Source organism: Botryllus schlosseri, chromosome 14 (genome assembly GCF_051294905.1).
Source record: "Botryllus schlosseri isolate E-star chromosome 14, Bs_hap1, whole genome shotgun sequence".
NCBI lineage: Eukaryota > Metazoa > Chordata > Ascidiacea > Stolidobranchia > Styelidae > Botryllus > Botryllus schlosseri.
The window spans coordinates 2,366,575-2,389,974 of NC_137249.1; the positions used below are offsets into that span (position 1 = coordinate 2,366,575).

General features: G+C 39.9%; 1 protein-coding gene across 3 annotated transcripts; it reads left to right on the forward strand.

Moving 5' to 3' along the window:
* The first annotated feature begins 1,537 nt into the window (after positions 1–1,537).
* LOC145455276 (uncharacterized) lies at positions 1,538–20,029 on the forward strand. 3 transcript variants are annotated; one of them, XM_080333224.1, is made up of 2 exons: positions 1,538–1,851; positions 3,458–4,700. In XM_080333224.1, exons 1-2 carry the CDS (start codon positions 1,829–1,831, stop codon positions 4,386–4,388), a joined length of 954 nt encoding a protein of 317 aa, XP_080189350.1. In that variant the 5' UTR covers positions 1,538–1,828; the 3' UTR covers positions 4,389–4,700. The 3 variants fall into 3 exon arrangements, with proteins under 3 accessions (XP_080189350.1, XP_080189349.1, XP_080189348.1); XM_080333223.1 differs by lacking the exon at positions 3,458–4,700 and adding an exon at positions 17,699–20,029 and having other exon boundaries at positions 1,678–1,851; XM_080333222.1 differs by lacking the exons at positions 1,538–1,851; positions 3,458–4,700 and adding exons at positions 15,145–15,738; positions 17,699–20,029.
* The last annotated feature ends 3,371 nt before the right edge of the window (positions 20,030–23,400 follow it).

The following is a 23,400-nucleotide window of genomic DNA, read 5'->3' on the forward strand; positions in this document are numbered from 1 at the left end:
GGTAGGCCGCAGATAACTGTTGACGTTGAGAGTTGATACGATCACTGTGACAGACGGACAGAAGAATGTATTGGCGGCCCTAGCACAGAAACTGGCTTCGTGATCTCATGAACTATACTGGCGAAAAACGCACCGGCACTATACGAACATCTCAAGTTATTTCAATGAATATTTCAGTAAGGTATCTATAGGCCCTGATATCATATCTTCAGTTTCGAAAGTTATCCCGGTCGGGTCCGCCGTTAAATCGATTTCACAATCTATCATTCTCGAATCCGCCAGTCACGCTGAAGTAGAGATAGCCAGTGACGAACAGTAGGTTCAATAAGGCATTCGGTTACGATCTTATTCCACACCCGGTTTCTAAATAGGATCAGTTTGCACCATGGTTGAAACTTTTATTTACTCGAGTCAGACTCCAATCACAATTTTATCGCGATTCGACTCGACTCGACTTGTAATCAAGTCATTGCACCTGACTCGAGCAAGTCACGTGGATTGGGACATTTTTATATGGCTTGATTTAAGTATCGAATGTGACATTTTGATAGGATTTCATGGTCTCATTGCATCATGGAAATTCAAGTTTCCTTGGGATACTAAGGCAGTAAGGAACAGGCTGAGATCATAGTGTCCTATATGGTGTGGACACAAGCATATCTAAGTTCAGTGAGATTGGGGAACGTCACACTTTCCGTTTGGCTAAAGGAGAGAGAGAGAGAGAGAGAGAGATTTATTTCGTCAACCGATGACGCCAAAATAAATAGAACTCATATAAATATGCAATATTTAACAAACATGAAACAGTGGTTTATCGGTATTGACTGGTACCGGCGATATGATCATGACGATCTTCGTGTCAGCCGGAACCAGGGTATATGGTTATTGGTTATTTAAATGAGATAACCTCATAACGTGATAACGACATAGGGTAAGCTAATACGGAATTTATCTAACAAAAGGCAACAAGAGCAATAACAAAGAATATATGAAAACACATAACAGTTACACACAGTCACAATTAATGTGCAAAAAAAAGAACACGTAGGCAATTTGACGGTAATTTTTGACCGACTTTCCGAGCATTAAATTTGATAAAACAGGTGTCAATCGAAAGCTACCGCTGTATTGATTGCGAAAATATAAATTTTATTCTTCTCGTGGCCCTGGAACCCCTCCCCCCAATCAGCCCGGAATGTTGCATTGTAACGGAGTTTGGTATTGTGATGCAGAAATGAGTACACGCTGATTGTGCCATAGCAGTGCAATTGCGACGCAAGTGGCGTCGCCGGAGTTACAAATGTGATGCGGTTTGTTAAAATTTCATTATGATTCTACCGAACGTGACTAATGTGTCCAGTCTGTTGAGATTATTATCTCTGAAGGTCGGGGGTGTCAAAGATACTGCCCGCGGACCAGATCCACGTCGACTGGTCATTCTTGTTGTCATGTCATCTCTAACCAGCTTCAATTACTCTTTATAGAAATTAATCAGTCAATTATACAAAGTCTAGTTTGATTTTAAGATACGTAACTCTGACGTCGATTCCTCCTTAATATCCGGCTGCGTAGAGAATATGCGGTCCATTGCTACCACGCGAAATGGCCGAAACCTAGATCCTACTGATATTCTCGATGCGTGTGATATTGCGCACAGTAGTTGCGCATATTAAGTTTTCCATCACTCCAGGTTCCAACCGTAGGATTCTCTGTCGGGTCGTCTTCAGTCTTCACTTCACCCACGTGTAGAGGATAACCTGAAGTGAAATTGTTGCTGGAAAAGACAACGTGACGTCTGTAACTAGCCCTGTAGCGCTGTTCGTCAATTATGAAGCAACAAGACATATTCAGGTAATGCAGCATTGTTTTAGATATACATTTTACCTGCGCGGCAATCCAATGGCAATTATAAACATCCTAAATTTTGACATGTTTATGGCGAACACTGATTGATGATGGTCATGTTGTTGTGTAAAATAAATTTTTTTATCATATGTTGAGCAACAGTTCTGTCTTGAGTGGAATATGGCTTGGGGTGTGTATGCAGACCTTGATGTTCTAACCCTAGCGTAAGCCGTTATGGTTTTATCAATGTACGTAATGTTGAGTGCACGTTACGATACCAATGATATAGCACTCATCTGCAATGACACATTTACCATCGGTGACTTGTATATTGGCTTGTTTAGCCCGGTCAGGTCTCCTGGTATTTCCTAACATAACCCAAGCCACTTTTCCTAGAGGAATATTGAATGATGGGGGAGGGATTCGTACTATCTGAGATTTCGGGTACTATGTGTGCGAATTTTCTGAACCTGCCTAATCATTGAGACAACATATTTATAGTTTCAATTAGTAGCACCGCTAGTGCTAGTGGATTTTGACCATGTATATAACCTTGGTACAGTAGCCTAGATACACTGTTCGATAAATAGGCTAAGGAAAGTCGCTATTTCCTCTGAAGTTGAGACCTTTAATACTATGTACTTTGTGTTGGAAGAGTCACATACATTCTTTTTAATAGTGATTCCGTATTGTTACTTTAATCTTGAAATAACTATACAAAAAAGCTTGATCGATTAGGTGGAACTGTATATTAATTTTGCAATTGAAAAATATATTCATATTGGAATGAAAAGGAATATATTATTAATGAAACAAGCCTGAGTTTTCTTCGGCTGACACTCGTCAGGTGTAATCGCCAGAAACTAGTAGAGAACCGAAAAAAGATTCTACATCAGACAATCCTAATTTTTTTCTATTCTCCACTAATCGGCAGTCGCTGACGATTGCCCCTGTCGAGTGACAGCCGAAAAAACTCGGGCTTGTTTCATTAGGAATATAATTATTCGATAGACTAGTAAAATTTATGCATAGTTCTCCAACCACATTACATTACCTTCTGAATAGGATTTTCAGATTGAAACGAACCTGAATATTTTCTAACCAATACAAGTCGCGGTAATTGTCAAAACTAGTAGATAATTGGAAAGACCAATGTATATCAACAATCTTATCACAAAATCACTGGCATGAAATTTGCATAATCGAGGCGAACAGATATCTTGAGCTCAACGTACTATTTTTTGAAGGTACACAAACTCCTTCTCTTTGCACTAACTAGGTTGGCAATCTTGGCATATTCTGATAAGTGCGATCGCTCACTACAGGCGACGCGAAATCTGTTTGTCTGGATCATTTTTTCTCACAATTAGACTTATCCATCAAATTTTGCCACGGGCAGAACTCGAAGCCTTTTTCTCTCCAGATACAAGCTTCAGGGGGATGAATCATTTTATCACAATTGTTGATCCTACAATGTTCTTTCCAATTCCCATCTAGTTGCTGACGAGTATTGGCCGTAAATATTCGAGTTCATTTCAACATGACTGTACTAATCAATTGTATTATGAAGTTCGGTACCTCCAAGAGTCTGTAGAAGTTTGAGTTTTAACAGGTTCATCGACTCCACATCGGATTTGCGTCGCGAGAATACAAAGAGCTTGAAATCTTCAGAATCGCTGCCATCTCCAGAGGGTGCCGACGATTTCCCACAATATGACAGGGCCGAGCTAACGTGCAGAAAAGCAAAAAGTGAGAGTACTCCCAAGTCATCGGAACATGCCAAAGAAAAAGCCTACAAATGCGGAAAGCGCTTTTCCAGATACCTCCAGTTCAGGATTCATTCAAAGCGGCATGAATGTGAGGTTTGTGGAAAAAGATTTCGCGACGTCACGCAACATTCCGTGCATTTTAAAATTCACACAGGTGTGAAAGAGTTTAAGTGCAACATTTGCGGCCAAGAATGTCTACTTCGATGCAATTTTCTCAAACATATGGCCATTCACAAAGTTACAAGCGATCACGAATGTGAGATTTGTGGTAGATCGTTCAAACTGAAAGATTGTTTGACTGGTCATATGAAAGTTCACAAGGCCAGTAGGGATTATGTTTGCGAGATATGCGGGAAGACTTTTGCGCATAGGCATCTGGTACTCGGTCACATGAAATCTCACCTGGGCATGCAGCAGTACCAGTGTCATCTTTGCGGCAAATCTTTTTCACTGAGTTGCAACCTGGCGCGTCATAAACGCATCCACACCGGCGTAAAGAAATCCCGCTGTGAAATTTGCGGGAAGGAATTATCCTCGAGAAGCGACATGATGCGGCACACGAATATACATACATCGTTGAAAAAGTATACATGCACCGTCTGCGGGAGAGAATTTGGGGAAAAAGGCAATTTGAAGCGGCACGCACTGTCGAAGCATACTGACAGTACGAAATGCTCTTGCGATATTTGCGGCAAAATTCTTTCAGATAAGGAGGGTCTACTCTGCCACATGGCGACTCACATGAATCAACTCAGGAAAGAATTGGACAAGTAGAAGATTTTCAACTTTCTATATTAGATTAGAATCATGATTACTTCGGGCAAATTTTTGTTGCACTAGAATCGTGAGGAAACGCGCTTTACCAAAGTTGCATTCATGCATAAGTATTTTGAAATTATTGGGGTACGAGATACTCGAAAGGTTCTGTTGTATAACCCAACAGCTGCCATACTGCACTATTAATGCGCCCCTTAAAACTGGCTCTAATAATCACAGAATTCGCAAACACTTGTCAATAGAAATAAATTTCAAATTTGTAAGAAAGGCAGCAAGAGTCAAGTTCATATCAAGTCATATCAGGCAACTGTCGGTTACCATCATTTCGCACTTATCTAGTCTTCATTAGACGACCACAATAGCTCAGTTGTCTTGGTCTGTCTGTGATATCTCTACTAACTGTTATTTCAATGCCTCGCACATTCTTTCACATATTGCGCAGAGATTTACAGTTCCAGTTACTTTTGACGTGATAGGGGGCGGCTTTTGACAATGTTCTAATCTTAGTATTGTTCAGTTCAGGTTATTAACAATTCTATCAGATCACCATCGCAAGATTGTGATTCACACATCTTTACCATCAATGTCGCGAAGAGTTTTTTTGTTCTTTCTCTTTTCATAATAAGATGATTACTGATTTTACAGTGCTAGCATTGGCGTTTTAAATTGTGTGAAAGAAGTTCAACTTGTTGCTGATCGATGAATAATGGAAGGTCTTCAGTGCGACACATTTTATGTAGTTTTGTACTACTACTTTTGAAGGCGTGATCAGTTACGTTTTGAATTTAGCCTCCCGTGTACCATGTTCCTTGAAATTGTCTGTAGCAGACTGTTATGTCGCTCAACTATCCTATTCTGGAGCTAGCAAAATTTTGAACATTCAAAGCATGATTTTATTATGATGGCATCTATCCTGTAGATACAGTTATAAAATGACATAATTTCCTTCGTGAATTTATTTTGAAAATTTACTTTATACCCAAATGAAGATTTATGTGCAAATTAGATTTGCAGCAATTCAACTTCTAATATCAGATAGGCTATTTACTGTTGCTTTGCTTGTACTTGTCTCAAGCGAGTCAATCATGGATGTCGCTTCTTTTGCTTGTACTTGTCTCAAGTGAGTCAATCATGGATGACGCTTCTTTACAAGTTATTTGTTGTGTGGATGAACTGTTTTCAAGAAAATATGCGCTGAAAATTGTGTTGCACCACGCCGCAGGTGCACTCAGATAGGGAGAAAGATATGAGACTGGTGATACGTTTTCTATGATCCTTATTTCTAGGTTCATAGTTTCTGAGATTGAAGGGCGTGTCAGTGTTTTGCGTGGCTGAAAATCGCGGTGCGCCTCTACAATCTCGAGTAGTGTTGTGCTCCATTGCACGTAATGCCGATAATCTGGCTCTAACCTAATATATGAAATGTGTCTATATGCTCTAATTTTAATTCTAATCAAATTTCTGGGTTTCATGAACTTGAACATGCTACCGCTATTCTCATGCACGAGAATAAACACTGATCTGATATGGACTGAAGTTGATTTTTGCTGTATTTCTTTGACCTGGAATGCAATTCAATTTCCAGGTTTTTGTGAATTCAGTGATTCAAATCTTATCTTCAATGCCACAGTGATCAGAAAGTATATTGTAGAAACGAACGCAGGACTATTGTTGATCCGCCTTTTAGTGATCATTCCACGTTTGCAACAAAGCGAAGTGATATCACGATCGTTCTGCGACGCAACGAACGCAAATAACCTAAAAATGATGAAACGGCTATCTAAAGTATTGCTGGCGCGCTGGGCATAAGGATGTTGTTTTCACACCAAGCTGGATGTGCTTGTACATCAACGTTGACCAATTCGTGGGAGATGATTGTGCGGTTCAGAAATGAGGCAACATGATTTTATCGATTCAAAGCACCGCATGAAGTGCGATTAATTGGAAAAAGAAGGGGTATTAGGCGAAGTCCATCATAATCAAACTAACAATTTTGGTGCAAATTCTTCATTATACTCATACACGAATGTCGAATAGTGATTTACGAGAATAAGACGGAAAAGACGTTTTTCCTAGTGGCGGTTATATGGGCCTCCCACCATGAGAGAAAACGTGATATTTTATATTAAAGCAGTACGAAACAATGGTTGCTGTTAGGTTTGACCAATGGGGGGCAACGAATTGTGAAAACTTTGTATGGCAAAAAAGGATTGTGAGGCATTAAAGCGTAGGCCACACGTACAATATTCGCTAGCGACGCCACTCGCGACAATCTCACTTTTTTACTAAGACGAGTGTTACGTCATCATGGAGTGGGAAAAGGTTAACTGAATACAGTACGTCTTTCTTAGAGCTAGAAACTGCAGATAACTAGCCCAGAGATGCCACTCCTGGGTTTTTCCACCCAGATCTGGGTTTTTCGAGCATCACCTGGGTTTCTGGGTTTTTGTGCTTGAAATCTGGGTTTTTTCAACATCATGTTTGTCAGGTCAATTTTACGGCGCAAAATTGAATATTAGCTTAGTAAGATCTCATAATATCGACGGATTCTACTGTGATTGAGTCTAAAGAGACCCATTTACTATTAAAATGAGAGGTCTTGGCGTGATGAGAGAGCTTAATTGAATACTGACTACTAGGTCGCAGAAAGTCATTTTCACAAGGCAACTCTGGAGCATTTGTTTTGCAATTCAAAACGATTTAGGACTTGAATGCTAGCGCTGCAACAAATTCGTTGCGTGTCAGTAAATAGCAGTGGCGGCTCGTCCTATAGGGCAACTGGGGCATTGCCCCACCTAAAATTCTGTTCAATAACAGTTCTTTACCATTTATAGACGCACAGCAATCTATATATACCGAAATCACAGCAAAAATCGTATTCTTCTTGTCCTTTCGCTTGTAAATGCCCATATATATAGCGAAGTCTCTGCGAAAATCGAATTCTCTTCGTGTTTTCGCTTTGCAAATGCCTAGCCGGGGCATGCCCCGGTAGCGCTCATAACAAGCTTTCACTGTCTATTCTCTCAAAGCTGCGCACAATAAAGAAACAGTGATTTACTCTCTCCTATTCATAAAATGACCGAGCAACCGGGGCAACATAGCCTGCTCGCCCTTAAGGTGTGATGTAACAATCGTATCTACATCTGAACTCGGTTACCGTCATATGCGTTTGGTCGACCTTTGCTGGTATAGGTCGATTTTGATGGTGTTTCACACCATGATAATTCTTGAAACTTGGTATGTCATGTCGTGATGGTGGTATTTAACATTGTCCCAAGTTTCAGGGTTTCTACTTAAAGTTTAGGGTAGTAATTCCGTTTCCGAAGTTGAGTGTGTGCTGATTCGTCATGTGTCGCAAACAGATTTTACTCAAAGGCCGGTATTGGTATCCATTGATTTTGACGATGTTCCATACCGAGATCGGTCATGACATTTGGTACGGTAAGTCTTAATGTTAGTATTCAACGCGGTACCAAGTTTCAAGTTTGTCACTGTACTGTGTTAGTGGTAATTTCGTTTCCTAAATCGAGTGAGAGCTGACTCGTCATTTATCGCAAACATATTTTACGCAAAGCCGGTATTGGTCTCCATTGATTTTAACGATGCTCCTTACCTAGATCCGTCATGAGCTTTTGCATGGTATGTCTTGATTTTAGTATCGAACGCTGTGCCAAGTCTCACGGTTGACACTCAATGATTAGGGCAGCAATTTCGTTATCAAGGTCGAGTATGTTAAAGATGTGCGCTGATCTGACACTTAGCCTACCTAACGCATTGCGGATTTCACGCAAAAGTCGGCGTATCTGTGTTAACGCTAACTGTGTTCCATACTGAGATAAGTGATGAGATGATGATATCATGAAACAGTTTACTAACATCCTCGGTTTGCATTCAAATATTTACTTTTATTTTATATTCTCCAATGTCAATTTTGACCGTGAAATTGTGGCCTTCAGGCCATTTGCTTACAATTACAACCCCTGTCAAGCGCGATAGCTGTTTCGTTTTCGATGGCGGCTAACAGCTGATCGCTTGATCAATGATCAGCCTATTCCTCAGTAAATTTTACGCAAAATTCGGTGTTGGTCTGTTTGTATTAATTTTGACAGTGTACCATACCGAAAACGGTCATGAGGCTACTTCTCGTTGATTTCATGTAACAGTGTACCAAGTTTTCGGCTTTCATCCACGTATTTATTCGGTAATATATTTTCCAAAGGCGATTTTGCAGCAGACATATAGACCGTAAGCCGTATGTGTCGTGTGACAGTCTCCAGCACCAAGGCCAAAACATCTCCTATGCTGTATCGGGACCGAATTTCCGAGGCTGCTATCCGTAGTTCTTCAGAATTATGTTTTGGATTCAATATGACATTGTCCAATCTATGAGATAACAATTGCGTATGTGTCCGAACTCGTTGACCTTTCCAGCTAGGCTTACGCAATCTCTCGAGTTATAGTCATTTCCATTTCTGCAGATAATTAGTCAAGTCAGGTTTAGTGCGAACATGAGCCGTGTGAAATCTTTGTTCCGTACGCCGTTTACGCAGTTACCACACTTCAAGTCACAGCTCACCGGCAGACCTCTCGCGGCACATACGTTAAATCACTGTTGTCGGGAAGTTCGTGTTACCGTAGTTCGTACCACTAAGTTACTTGTTTACGTTGGAAAACTCCATTGTGACGTCATCTTGATAAAAAGTCGCTTGCAGCCCTTGCCCCACCACCCGATATTGTCACGAGCCGCCACTGGTAAATAGTATGTATTACTGCTGTAAAGTATGCAATTAATGCACATGGAAAGACCAAATGTTGATCTAACTAATTTACCATGTTGATATTAGAGTATATTCACTTTCAACAGGGACACTCAAAGAGACAGTTTGGCCACCCGGGCAAGTTATTCAGAGGGAGAGGGGTTTGTCAAATTCAAATGTACCCTTAATTTCATGATCTGGCAGTTTCTTTTTCGACTAAACATCCCAGATAAAAGTGCTTGTCCCAGGTTTAATGAATCGAAAGCTATTTTTAATATATCTGGTCAGCTCACAGTCACTGGAACTACCCTATAATCATCCTCATCATAGATGGGAATTAGCATTGTGACAAACATTACGAATATATAATAAACTACGTATTGACCACCCCTCCATACCGAATGCCCGTAGCAATGTGTCGAGAGGAAAGCATCATATTTCGAGGGATTTGCTCGTTTAACTGAGCAAAATGTATATTACGAAAATGAACAGTTGGGATTTCAATATCAAGGGCTAAAACTTCTTCTATGTCCGTATAACTGTCATTGATGACTCTCAGTCACTGTTTTGCAGCTATATCATATAAATTTGAGTGAAATATAGGATCTGGGTTTTTTCAACGTCCAAATCTGGGTTTTTCCAAAATATCTCAGTGGCATCTCTGAACTAGCCTACGGTAGGTGAGTTATCTATAGAGAAACTGCGCCGGTACGGTACGGCTTTGTAGGGCACAACAGCTGCTTCATGAATGAAGTAGTAATCATGCACGATGATCAAATCGGAAAATGGGCGTAATAAAATATCCAGTAGTAGCCATGATCCCTTCATATCAAGCATGGGTTGGGTATCAGTGATAGTTTTCCTCAAGTTTTGTAATCTCCTCGTCCATCATTTCTCGGCCCCTGTCGTTATCGTTTTACATTTCCTTGTGTTCTAATCTAAACATTTCAATCATTGTGGTTGCAAGAGCCAACATTTGCACCTATATTTGAATATCATAAGATTCATTTTTCTTATTAGAAATGCCATGCAGGACCATAAGCTGCAATGTATCACCTACTATGCTAGGTCCGTACACAGCGGATGTCTCAGAACTAGGTAGGCCAACTGATCCTTATTTGACAATAATTTTTATCGGCTGTGACGTAATACTGTCACAAAAGATTCACTCACTTACAGTCTCAGTGAAACGCATCGGTAGCGACTTCACTAGTCACTTCGCTAGTGACCTCGCTAGCGACCTAGCTAGCGAAGGAGTGGAGCGAAGAAAGAAACGAAGTTCGCCCTGGAAGTCGCTAGCGAATTTCGGTACCGTGTGACCTACCCTTTAGCCAATAGGAAAACGAAGCGCGAAATAGTCGCGATACGAAAAAGACTGTGATATCTCTCTAGAACAGGGGTGTCAAACTCAACTTGGGTCGCGGGCCGGATTAAAAAATTTCGAACGCTCGCGGGCCGAACCAGTGAAAAACGATTCCAAAATGTTACCTTCAAAACCACGCCGTTGTTTTTCAAGGCTATAGGCCTATATAATAGTCCAACAGTATACAATATACAGTAGGCTACATTAAAGATCATGCCGCTATATGCTAATAACGCCCTTATTCGCAAACAACGGCGGGCGGGCGGCTCTGGGGCCATGGGTCAGAATAAGGTATGCAACGCTGCGACCAAATATATTTAAATTAGGCCTATATTCTTCATGTAACTCTTATATGATTCATCTACCGTACATCCAACGGTTTCTCATATATTTTTCGTTTCTGCAAATACAGTTTTTTGTTTTATTTTTTCAATAAAATTCTGAACTCAGTGTGCCCGTTTTGCCTTACCGGGATGTCAATCTCACCTAATGGTAACTGAAGTGAATACTCAACAATGCCGTCGGGTGGTTATAAGGTGACCTCTGAACATGTTCGACATTGGCTGTGTTGAGGGAGAATTTGCGTCTAAGTATTTCTTACTTAAAATCCCAACTTTTGTTAGAAATGTGCTTGATAAAACAAACATTGCATTTCCTCAGAATTGCGTCGCGGGCCGGATTAAATCGCCGTATGTTTGACGCCCCTGCTCTAGAATTTAGTTTACGTAAGGGTTTGAAGCTTGAGCCAATAAGAAAACGGATTGCGAAAAAGGGATTGTGAAACTTGCGCAATACACAAAAGGATTAATATAGATGTAAGTAGTTACACGTACACATCAGAGATGAGCGGATTGGGAATTTCTATGTCCTAATCCAATCCAAATCCGAACCTGCAAATCCAAATCCTAATCCATCATCATCATCATCATTGGTTTATTAGCAATTTTATCAGTTCAATACACCACAAAAATGCGATACAATGAAAAGACAGGAAGATGTCGAAGCGACAAGGAGTAGTCTATGGAATCTGACACCCACCTTGGCCTAGGCGATGTAAAGAGGAGGCATGCACACTGAATGAAAGTAAAGAAGATAGTATAGAAGAAAAATGCGACAAGAAATAGGGCGGCATGTCATGGGAAGCGAGATCGATAGGTCAGTCGTGGTCCGGTAATCTTGAGGATGGACTGTATTTATTTAGTAGTAATTGCTTGTATTTCGACTTGAATGTGGACATGCTCGTCGACTGTCGGATGGCCGGCGGGATACTGTTCCACACATCTGGTCCGGCATATTTGATGGAGCGATGATCTTTTCGGTCGATCATATGATATTTGGACGACGTGGACACGTCCAATCCTAATCCGATTCTAACTGGAAATTTAGAAAAAATACTAATTTATGCAAGGGATGAATGGGAAAATTTTCGCTTTCACAACCAACGATTCCCTTGATTCAAGATAACTTAGTAACCATAAGTACATTAATAACTGATCTGAATAAAGTTTGTTGCCATTCGCCACACGACATATCGATCTCCCAGAAAATAGGTAAGTCCAATCCAAATCCTAATCCGTTCAGAAAAAAAACTTTAATCCTAATCCAATCCAAATCCGCCAAAATTTCACAAATCCTGTTTTTTAAAATCCTAATCCTAATCCATGCTCATCTCTGGTACACATATATGACACAATGTATGTTGGTCACATGTTGTACGCCGTTGTATATTACCCGTTTCATCAAATTTAATGCTCGGCAAGCCAGTCAAAAATTACCGTCAAATTGCCTTTGGCCAAATGGAAAGCGTAACGTATACCAATTTCACTGAGCCGTGATATTTGCTTGTGTCCAGAGTTGGATCAATTGTATTTGTAATTGTAATTGAATGTAATTAATTACATTTTTCAATGTAATTGTAATTTAATTGTAATTGAAGTATTTTTATTTTGTGTAATTGTAATTGTAATTGTAATTTGACAAAAATTTTGCTCAATGACAATTTCAATTACATTAAATTGCTATTGAGACCTGACAAGCACAACATAAAACATTTGACTTATAATGCATTCTCTTTAAATGTCGACAAGGAATTTGGTGGATCCATTCGCGGAAGCCCTTGACTGCGCCCTTGCGGGCGAAGTTTTTTTTTACCGCTATGCTGGCCTCGGCTAGCTGCCATTGTATACAATTTTTAGATTACTAACCAACGGATGGATTCGCAACACGAGACTCACGATTGAATACGCCGAGAAGCGAACTGCTGAGCCAGCTAAAAGCAGCAGAATTGATAGTCCCATAGCTGGCGATCCAAGCGTCGAAATTTGATATGTATGGTCCTAATCGAAAGCTAGTGTCGCACTCAGGGTTGTAATGACTCGAGTCATGACTCGACTCGAGTCCGACTGGAGTCACGTTTTTCAGATGACTCGACTTGACTCGAGTAATTTTCTCAAATTACGGAAATGACTCGACTCGACTCGAGTCAATTTGTGTATTGACTCGACTTGGACTCGAGTCATTGCGCATGACTCGAACCAAGTCATATGACTCTAGACTCAGACGGCCAAGAACGACCTTTCATTGTAATTTCGAGGAATACTAAAGTATTCACACTATTTGGATTTCGTTTATTGGTACTGGTACTTGAAAATGCGCCCAGAAACTTTTAAAAATGACGGAAATTAGTATATTATAAATGCGAACCATTCGATATCACCAAACAGAGTTACAAAAAGTAGATTTAGCAAGCCTTTAACTCGAAACTGGGCAGTCAACACAATGACTTTGACTCGACTCGAGTCATAATACCATGACTCGGACTCGACCCTCTGCTCGGTGACTTGGACTCGGACTTGACTCGGTGGTGAATTGAAAATGACTCGACTTGACTCGAGTCAAAACTATAAAACTGAGATTGACTTGTGACTCGGAGCATTATGACTTGGTTACAACCCTGGTCGCACTGATTCCGCAATAAAAGTATATTTCCAGGCAATGGTACCATCCCAAAATAGTCGTGAAAGTCTGGGAATCGGCATTGTTCTGAACAATCGCTGGGCGTAATTGGTAATTGTTGTGGTCATGCTGCTGCAGCGCTCTCACTTTTCAGAACAGTCGGCCTTTAACGGCTATTTTATGGCAGATACATTGCCCTGACGAGATTTTATTTTGTATTTTCGGAATTAGTACATCAATAGCTTACGATAAAGACCAGATGCATCAAATTTGGACGCATGGATCGCCAGCTCTAGGACTACAAAGTTTGCTGCTTTTAGCCGGCTCTGCAGTACGTTTGTCGGTGCATTCATCCGTGACTCACATCTTGCGCATCTATCCGTGGGTTGGCAATCTACAATACGATTTCAGATCACGATGCTGCATCGTTACTTCGTCTGGCTAACTAACCAGACCACTGGATATTATATAACGTCTAATCTGACAAAGCACGGTTTTGTTTTTACTCCTCATCCTAATTCCTACGTCCCTCGATAAAAATAATATTATTTCTTTCATTATATACTATATACGCAAATCCAACGCGTGCATATATTATAATACTTTTTCAACGACATACTGCACCCTATCCTTAATCCTAACCCATAGGAAATTAGGTAAATACCATTTTACATTTCCAATTACATGAGCCATAATTACCGAGCATACAAAACACGCTTATATTACGTCTTACGTCACAATGACATCTTACATAGCATACTATGTACGCACGTCGCACATAAACGCATTTATTACTACACAATCTGAACTAGACTTGAATTGTTGTTAAATACGACGCTACGGTTGTCAAGGTGCACGGTTGAATTTATGATTATTCAATTACATGTTCAACAGCAGCAATTGTAATTGTAATTGTAATGTAATTGAAGCATGCAAGGAGTAATTGTAATTGTAATTTGATATTTTTAGCATGGAGTAATTGTAATTGTAATGTAATTGAAACATGCATGAAAGTAATTGTAATTGTAATTGTAATTGAACCGAAATAATGTAATTGATCGAACTCTGCTTGTGTCCACACCATATAGGACACTATGCTATGATTGTACTATAGAGACTGTAGTCCTACAGCAGGGGTGACCAACGCGGTGCCCGCGGGCCCCAGGTAGCCCGCGAAGACCAGATGAGTAGCCCGCAAGCCTGTTATAAAAATAGATCGAATAGCAGCATTTACGAATATTCGTCAGATTATTTCCAGTGCGCTTTTAAATATATAGATTGATTGATTTTGCTATTCTTGTTTATACCACATTAAAAGGTATCTTACAAATGGCAATTAACACTTGAAATAATGATCAGATATCCTCAATTACAATTAGTAATATACCAACAACCCTGAAATTATGAAATTATTAGCAATAAATTGAATTAGGGTTCATTTCTAACCAGCTTCTGTTGCTTTTCTGGAAATTAATCAGTCAAATATTCAAAGTCTAGTTTGATTTTAAGATGCATAACTGCGACATCGATTTGTCTTCCATATTCGCCTGTAAAGAGAAAATACGGTCCATTGCTACCACGCGACATGACTGAAACTAGGATCCTAATGATATGCTCGACGCGTGTGATATTGGGCACAGTAGTTACGCATATCAAGTTTTCGATCGCTCCAATCCAAGTGGCATAGCTAATTAGCAGAGATGAGCGGATTTGAAATTTCTATGTCCTAATCCAATCCAAATCCGAACCTTCAAATCCAAATCCTAATCCATAACTTTTTCATATTCAAGTCCATGTCCAATCCTAATCCTATTCTAACTGGAAATTCAGAAAAAAATACTAATTCCTGCAATGGAGGGATTCGAAAATTTTCTTTCACAACCAACGATTCACTTGATTAAGATAACTTAGTAACCATAAGTACATTAATAACTGATCTGAATAAAGTTTGTCGCCATTCGCCACACGACATTTCAATATCCCAGAAAATAGGCAAATCCAATCCAAATCCGTCCCAAAAAAATGTCTAATCCAAATCCGACAAAATTTCACAAATCCTGTTTTTTCAAAACCTAATCCTAATCCATGCTCATCTCTGCTAATTAGCCATTAGCTTGAAGCTTTCTGTGACGGCTCCTCTTCAGTATTCACCGACTTCGCCAACATGTAGAGGACGAACTGAACTGAAATTGTTGCTGAAAAAGACACCGTGACGTCTGTAACTAGCGCTGTAGCGCCTTGAGTCAACCATGAAGAGACAAGACATATTCAGGTAATGCGACATTGTTTTAGCGGTACATTTTACCTGTGCTGCAATCCAATTATAAACGTCCCTAATTTTGACATGTTTATGGCGAACCCTGATTGGTGATAGTCATGTTGTTGTGGAAAATGAAGTGGGCTACACTAGACCCGTTCTGTTTATCATGTGTTACTGTCGTAAGTGGAATATGGCTTTGGGTGTGTATGCAGACCTTGATTTTCTAACCCTGGCATAAGCCGTTATGGTTTTATCAATGTACGTAATGTTGAGTGCACATTACGATACCAATGATATAGCGCTCATCTGCAATGACACATTTACCATCTGTGACTTGTATATTGGCTTGTTTAGCCCAGACAGGTCTCATGGTATTTCCAAACATAACCCTTAGGCCTTAGCCACTGTTCCTAGAGAAATATTCAATGATCGGTGAGGGATTCGTGCTATCTGAGATTTCAGGTACTATGTGTGCGGATTTTCTGAACCTGTCTGATCATTGAGACAACTTAAGTATAGTTTTAGTTAGTACAGCACTAATAGCACTGCTAGTGGATGTTGACAATGTATCTTACCTCGGTACTGTTCAATATATCAGGAATGTCGTTATTTCCACTGAATGTGAGACCTTTAACATGTACTTTCTGTTAGAAGCTAGGTACATGCATTCTTTCGAGTAGTGATTCAAGATTGTTACTGTACTTTAATCTTATAAAAACTATAGGCAAAAGAATGGTTTTTGCCAGTATAATGGAATGTGTAGAACCGTGTATAAAATTTACAATTGAATAATATATTCAAGTGGAATGAACCCGAATATTTTCTGGCCGACACAAGTCAGAGGTAATTGTTAGCAACTAGTTGAGACTTGAAAAGACCCAATGTATAACAACAATTGTATCACCTAATATGACATTACCGGCATGACATTTCGAATAATCGAGGCAAACAGATAGCTTAAGCTCGATGTACTATTTAGAATTTCGATGATACTCAAACTCCTTTTCTTTGCGCTAACTAGTGGCGTATTCTGATAAGTGTGGACTAGGGCTGTTCAAAAATAACTTTTTTTTCCTGATTCCAGCCATTCACTGATTAAATTGTCAGGTTGCCACAACAAAGGCTGCACACCAAATTTGGTTCAATTCTAACAAGTATAGGGCTCCGCGGATCCAATTAAAATTTTTAATTTATACAGGAAAATTGAAAAATAAATTTTTTCAAATTTTTTTCTCAACCCCATGGAAATGTTGAGATGTCTTCAAAGACCATGCAAATGAAATTTGAGTCAATTCCAACCAGTAGAAACGGAGTTATTCGAGTTTTTCGTTGATAATTCTCGGATTAACCCCCAATCAAGGATAATTGGAGAATTATCAACGAAAAACTCCAATAACTCCACTTCTACCAGTCCGAATTGAGTCAAATTTTTTTTGCATCGTCTCTGAAGACAGCTCAACAATTTCATGGGGTTGACAGAAAAATTTAAAAAAATTTATTTTTCAATTTTCCCGTATAAATTAAAAATTTTAATTGGATCCGCGGAGCCCCATACTTGTTAGAATTGAACGAAATTTGGTGTGCAGCCTTTGTTGTGGCAACCTGACAATTTAATCAGTGAATGGCTGGAATCAGGAAAAAAAAGTTATTTTTGAACAGCCCTAGTGTGGACGTCCTCTCCAGACTACTCGACATCTGTTGTCTCGATAATTTTTTCTCGCAATTAGAATTATCCATCAAATGTTAGCCAATGGCAGAACCTCCGTCTTTCCTGATTCAAGCTTCTGGAGAAGAATCATGGAATCGATCTGGTGACACAATTGTTAACATACAATGTCTTTTCCAGTTCCCATCTAGTTTCTGACGAGCGTCAGCCGTAAATATTCGAGTTTATTCCAATATGACTGTACTATTCAATTGCATTATGAAGTTCTGAACCTCCAAAAGTGTCTAAATGTATAAATTTTAACAGGCACATCGACTCCACGTCGAATTTGAGTCCCGAGAAGCCAAAGAGCTTGAAATGTGTCGAATTGCTACCATCTCCAGACGGCGCCGACGATTTCCCACAATACGACACAGCCGAGCTGAGATGCAGGAAATCAAAAAGTCCGAATACTCCTGCCAAGTCGTCTAAACGTGCAGAAAACAAAGACTACAAATGCGTGGAATGCGGAAGACACTTTTCCATATATCGGCAGATGAGGGCTCATCTAATACAACATGAAGCGTACCGAAAACACGAATGCGAGGTTTGCGGAAAAAGATTTACCAGCGTCGCAATTCTTTCCGATCATTTCAAAATTCACGCCGGTGTGAAAGAGTTTAAATGCGACATTTGCGGCCAAGAATGTTTACTTAGGGGCAATTTTATTAAACATATGACCATTCACAAAGTTACAAGCGATCACGAATGTGAGGTTTGCGGGAGATCGTTCAAACTGAAAGACTGTTTGACTGTTCATATGAAAGTTCACCTGGCCGGTAGGGATTTTGTTTGTGAGGTATGCGGGAAAACCTTTGCGCATAGGCATCTGGTACTATATCACATGAAATCTCACCTGGGCGTGCAGCAGTACAAATGTCATCTTTGCGGCAAATCATTTTCACTGAGTTGCAACTTAGCGCGTCATAAACGCATCCACACCGGCGGAAAGAAATCCCGCTGCGAAATTTGCGGGAAGGAATTATCCTCACGAAGCGACATGATGCGGCACACGAATATTCATACATCGATGAAAAAGTACACTTGCAACGTTTGCGGGAGAGAATTTGGAGAAAAAGGCAACTTGAAGCGGCACACACTTACGACGCATACCGACAGCACGAAATGCTCTTGTGATATTTGCGGCAAACTTGTGTCATGTAAGGAGGGGCTACTCGGCCACATGGCAACTCACATAAATCGGCTCAGGAAAGAAGTGGACAATTAGAAAATTTTCAACTTTTCCATATTAGATTAGAATCATCATTACTACCGGCAAGCTTTTGTTGCACTGCAATTGTGAGAAAAGTGCACTTGACAAAAGTTGTGGTGCACTTGACAAAAGTTGCATTCATGCACGATTGGTTTATAATTATTAGGGTAGGAGATACTCGGAATGTTCCGTTGTACAACCCAACAGCTCCCATACTGTGAGCTCTACAATGCAACCCTAAAAACTTGCCCTGATAATTACAGATTTCGCATGAAACTTTGAAATTAATTAAATTTCAAATTTGTAAGAAACGCAGCAAGAACCAAGTTCATATCAGGCGAATGTCTGCACACTGAGCTTGGCTCGCTCGTTTCGCTCTTCGCAGTTGGTCTGTAGCATTTTCATGTGAACCAGAAATTGGGTAGTATAGAAACATTTCTTAAGTTAGTGCGAATACTATCTATTCTCATTATTTAACTAAAATATCTAGTTGTCTTGGTCTGCCTGTGACATCTCTACTGAACTGTTATGTCAATGACACGCTCATTTTTCTACCTGTTGTGCAAATTGGTATCTGCTTGAAATTTTCATCTGGTGCTGTTCAATCAACCATATATGTATTATAAGTCTAGCCATTTCTTCATAGTGATTATAAGCATTACAACTGAGGTGATACAATCATCCATCAAAGATTTACGGTTCCAGTTACGTTTGACGTCAGAGGGGGCGGCTTTTGACAATGTTCTGATCTTAGTATTGTTCAGTTCAGCTTATTAAGAATTCTATCAGATCACCATCACAACACCGCAAGATTTAGATTCACAAATCTTTACCATCAATGTCGCAAATTGTTTTTTTTTCTTCTTTCTCTTTTCATCATGAAAAAGATTACTGATTTTAAGGTGCTATCATTAGCGTTTTAAATTATGTTGCTGATCGATGAATAATGGAAGGTCTTCAGTGCGACATATTTTATGTAGTTTTGTAAAGGCGTGACCACTGACCAGTTACGTTTTGAATTTAGCCTCCATGTACCATTTACCATGTAATTGTATGTAGCAGACCATTCTGGCGCTCAACTATCCTTTTCTGGAGCTAGCAAAATTTTGAAGATTCGAAGCATGATTATGTTATGATTTTTATTCCGCAGATACAGTTATAAAATGGTATAATTTCCTCTGTGAATTTTTTTGAGAAAGTAATTTTTACCCAAATGGAGATTTATGTGCAAATTAGATTTGCAGCGATTCAACTTCTAATATCAGATAAGCTATTTACTGTTGCTTTGCTTTTACTTGTCTCGAGTGAGTCAATCATGGATGACGCTTCTTTACAAGTCATTTGTTGTGTGGATGAACCGTTTTCAAGAAAATATGCGCTGAAAATTGTGTTGGATCACGTCACAGGTGCAGTCTGATAAGGAGAAAGATAGGAGACTGACGATACATTTTTATGATCCTTGTATCTAGGTGCATGGTTTCTGAGGTTGAAGGACACGTCAGTGTCTAATTGCCTTTGCTCTGTTGCCTAGGACAGGGGTGGCAGACAGAGTGCATTTATTCACTACATTATCGAAAGCCAGGATGATTCCATTCAGTATCAGTTTAATGAAAAATTCATAACAACGCAGGACTGTAATACAATGAAAAGATAGGAAGGTGTCGAGCCGTTGTCTTTGAAATCAGACACCCGCCTGGGCAATGGAAGTAGCCTATATATGGTATAGCATAAACGGCTAGTGATGGAAATGAATGACGCATACGTCGATAGGCGAGGTTGCTATGTCAGATCGAGGGCTGGTACGTTGGTATAGTGCCCCATTGGAGACCATGCTCCAATTCCTGTTGTGGACGCTAGCCAACTGACTTTAATTACCACACTAGTTCTCATCTGTTGAAGTTCTATGCTCATTTTCATTCACGAAACGAGTCGAGACCTGTTCCCGAGTCCAGCACGCTAACCTCGCTTAGACTGTTGATCTATGTGCTTGAATACCTGATCGGGTGACGCGACACCGCTTACGATTTGGCGCCTAGGGATTAGTGGTGTTGATAATTTCCAGCTGGCCTCACGTCACAAAACACCGAATGTGTGTAATTGGTTTAAGCATATCTGTACAATTTCCAATCCATTAGTCTGATCTCGTCGTGCAGCGTAGAAATGGAAAGTCAGAGTACATGCATGAAGTGATGAAAGGGCTATGTTTTGCGCGGCTGAAACTCGCAGTGCGCGTCTAGTCTACAATCTACAGTGGTGTCGTGCTACATTGAATGTAATGCCGGTAATCTGGGTCCAATCTAATTTGCGAAATAGGTCTATGCTCTAATTTTAATTCTAATCTAAGTTCTGGGTTTCCTGAACATATCAACTTGAACATGCTACTGGAGAATTATAAAGTGCGAAATGGGCTAATATCGGTGTACACTTGTAGGTACAGCAGTGTTGGGATCAAGTCACTACCTTCGAGTCACGAGTCATCTCGAGTCATTGCACATTTTGACTCGAGTCAAGTCAAGTCAATCGATTTTCAAAAGTGACTCGAGTCAAGTCAAGTCAATCGTTTTTTGGAGGTGACTCGAGTCAAGTCGAGTCAAGTCAAGTCAAGTCACGAGTCAAATCACGAGTCAAGTCAAATTGAAATTTTGAAGTATGAGTGATGATGCAAAAAGTCATTATATTTTGCTTACTAGATTAAGGACAGATGAATTGGCCATTTATCTTGAATCAAATAACGAATATAAAGATAAATATACATGCAAAACGGTGTTGCAGCACTCACGCAAACGTAGAACTGCTAATAAAATATGCGAATAATTTCATAGTTACATCTACAGTCTGATTTTATCGGCCAATATTGAGTATCGAATACGAATCCTCGAGAAGTTGAAGAAATTGATGTGGTACAATACACTGCCCAAATACACATCCGTGAGAATATAAACGCGTAAACTATATTCGTTCGTTATATATCAAACAAGATGATTGGTAAAGGTGAGCACATCCGCAATGTAAGCTCTGAGCCGTCTTAGAAACAAGGATACACGTTGCTATTAGATCAATCCAGGGCCGGCCAACCCGTGGCCCGCGAGAAGGTTTTGAGTGGCCCGCGAGGTAATTTCCGAAATTGGTAATGTTATAAAAATGAATTGCACAGATTGTGAACTTGCAATGCCAACCAAAAATTTGATTAGTCTGGAAGCAACACTTGAGATGTTATGACTAAAATATCAGTTACGACGCATTGGCATTTCCATGAGCCAGTCACACTTTGGTAGATCTTCGTATACTACAATAAAGCAGAATAATTTGCGATAAATTTATCAAAAGTAAATATTTTCTACACGCTTCGCGCAACATGTTGTCACTCGATTTCTTGCTTTTAATATTGTTACCCCTTTGTGAAGATGAAAGAACGCTTAATGTATCAGATTGAGTCTAACTTTATTCTCGATTACGAGACAAAGTGTCATGCGACCTAGCGTTTGCGCTCGCAGAAAGACCGTCGACTATGAAACCTAGGCACAAAACGATTGACGCATGTTGGTCGAAGCTTTCGAAATTGATATGTTCAGGCGCTGAATAGTCTAGTCCTGGCAAACTGAGCCCAGCGATATACTGCAGGCCTGCAATATAGTCAAGTGCCTATTATTGAGCTATGAATGTCGAAAAAATTTCGCGCTTCGCGCGGCTAGTGGCCCGCGCAATATTTCGTCGATCGAATGTGGCCCTTTGGCTGAAAAGGTTGACCAGCGCTGGATTAATCTATTGCTACTACGATAACGAAAGCTGTGATTGTATCGTTAGCGGTCAAATTATTTGTGATGTGACAATGGAGAATCAGTGAAACGTACAATCAGCGAATGTCTGGTTGCTTTCACAAGTGGCACCGGCGTATCGTGAACATACAAAACATAAACAAGATATGGTTATTTAATCGACACAGTTTACTTAATGACTTGAAATTGACTCGTGAATTTTGCTCCGAGTCACGAGTCAATCCACATTTCTGAAGCGCCGAGTCAAGTCAAGTCAAGTCATTTTTGCAAAGTGACTCGAGTCAAGTCAAGTCACACGAAAAAGGTGACTCGAGTCATCCCAACACTGAGGTACAGACATTCGCTATCCTCATGCATGGGAATAAACTGTGATTTGATATGACCCGAACTTGATTTTTGCTGTATTTCTTTGATCTGGAAATCTGGAATGCAATCCAATTTCCAGGATTTTGCGGATTCAGTGATTCTAATCTAAATTTGCAAAAGCGGGAAAATTTCTAGTTGTCCCACTGAGGTTTGGGGAATCATCTGGTGGAAATTAGTTGAAAGAATGTAGTAATATCGTCCAATACATCAGTGATCAGAAAGTATATTGTAGAAACGAACGCAGGACTATTGTTGATCCGTCTTTTAGTGACAATGATATCACGAACGCTCTGCGACGAAGCGAACGCAAATAACCTTAAAATGATGAAACAGGGCTATGTAAAGTACTGCTGGGCACAAAGATGTTGTTTTCACCAGAGGTGGTCACTGGTCAGTAACGAAGTACTTCTACTTTTAGCAAGTACTCAATTAGTTTCCTCTACTTCTGGTAGGCTACTTACTCAGGTAGGTCTGATTTTCTCTATTTCTACTTCGTAATAGTATGTGATCTATTTACTTACTTTTCGCTATTTTCACTTTGTCAAGTAGAAGTAGTTTAATCCGCCAATACGAAAGATAGCCTGAGGAATTTCGGGGCTGTTTTCACGGAGTAC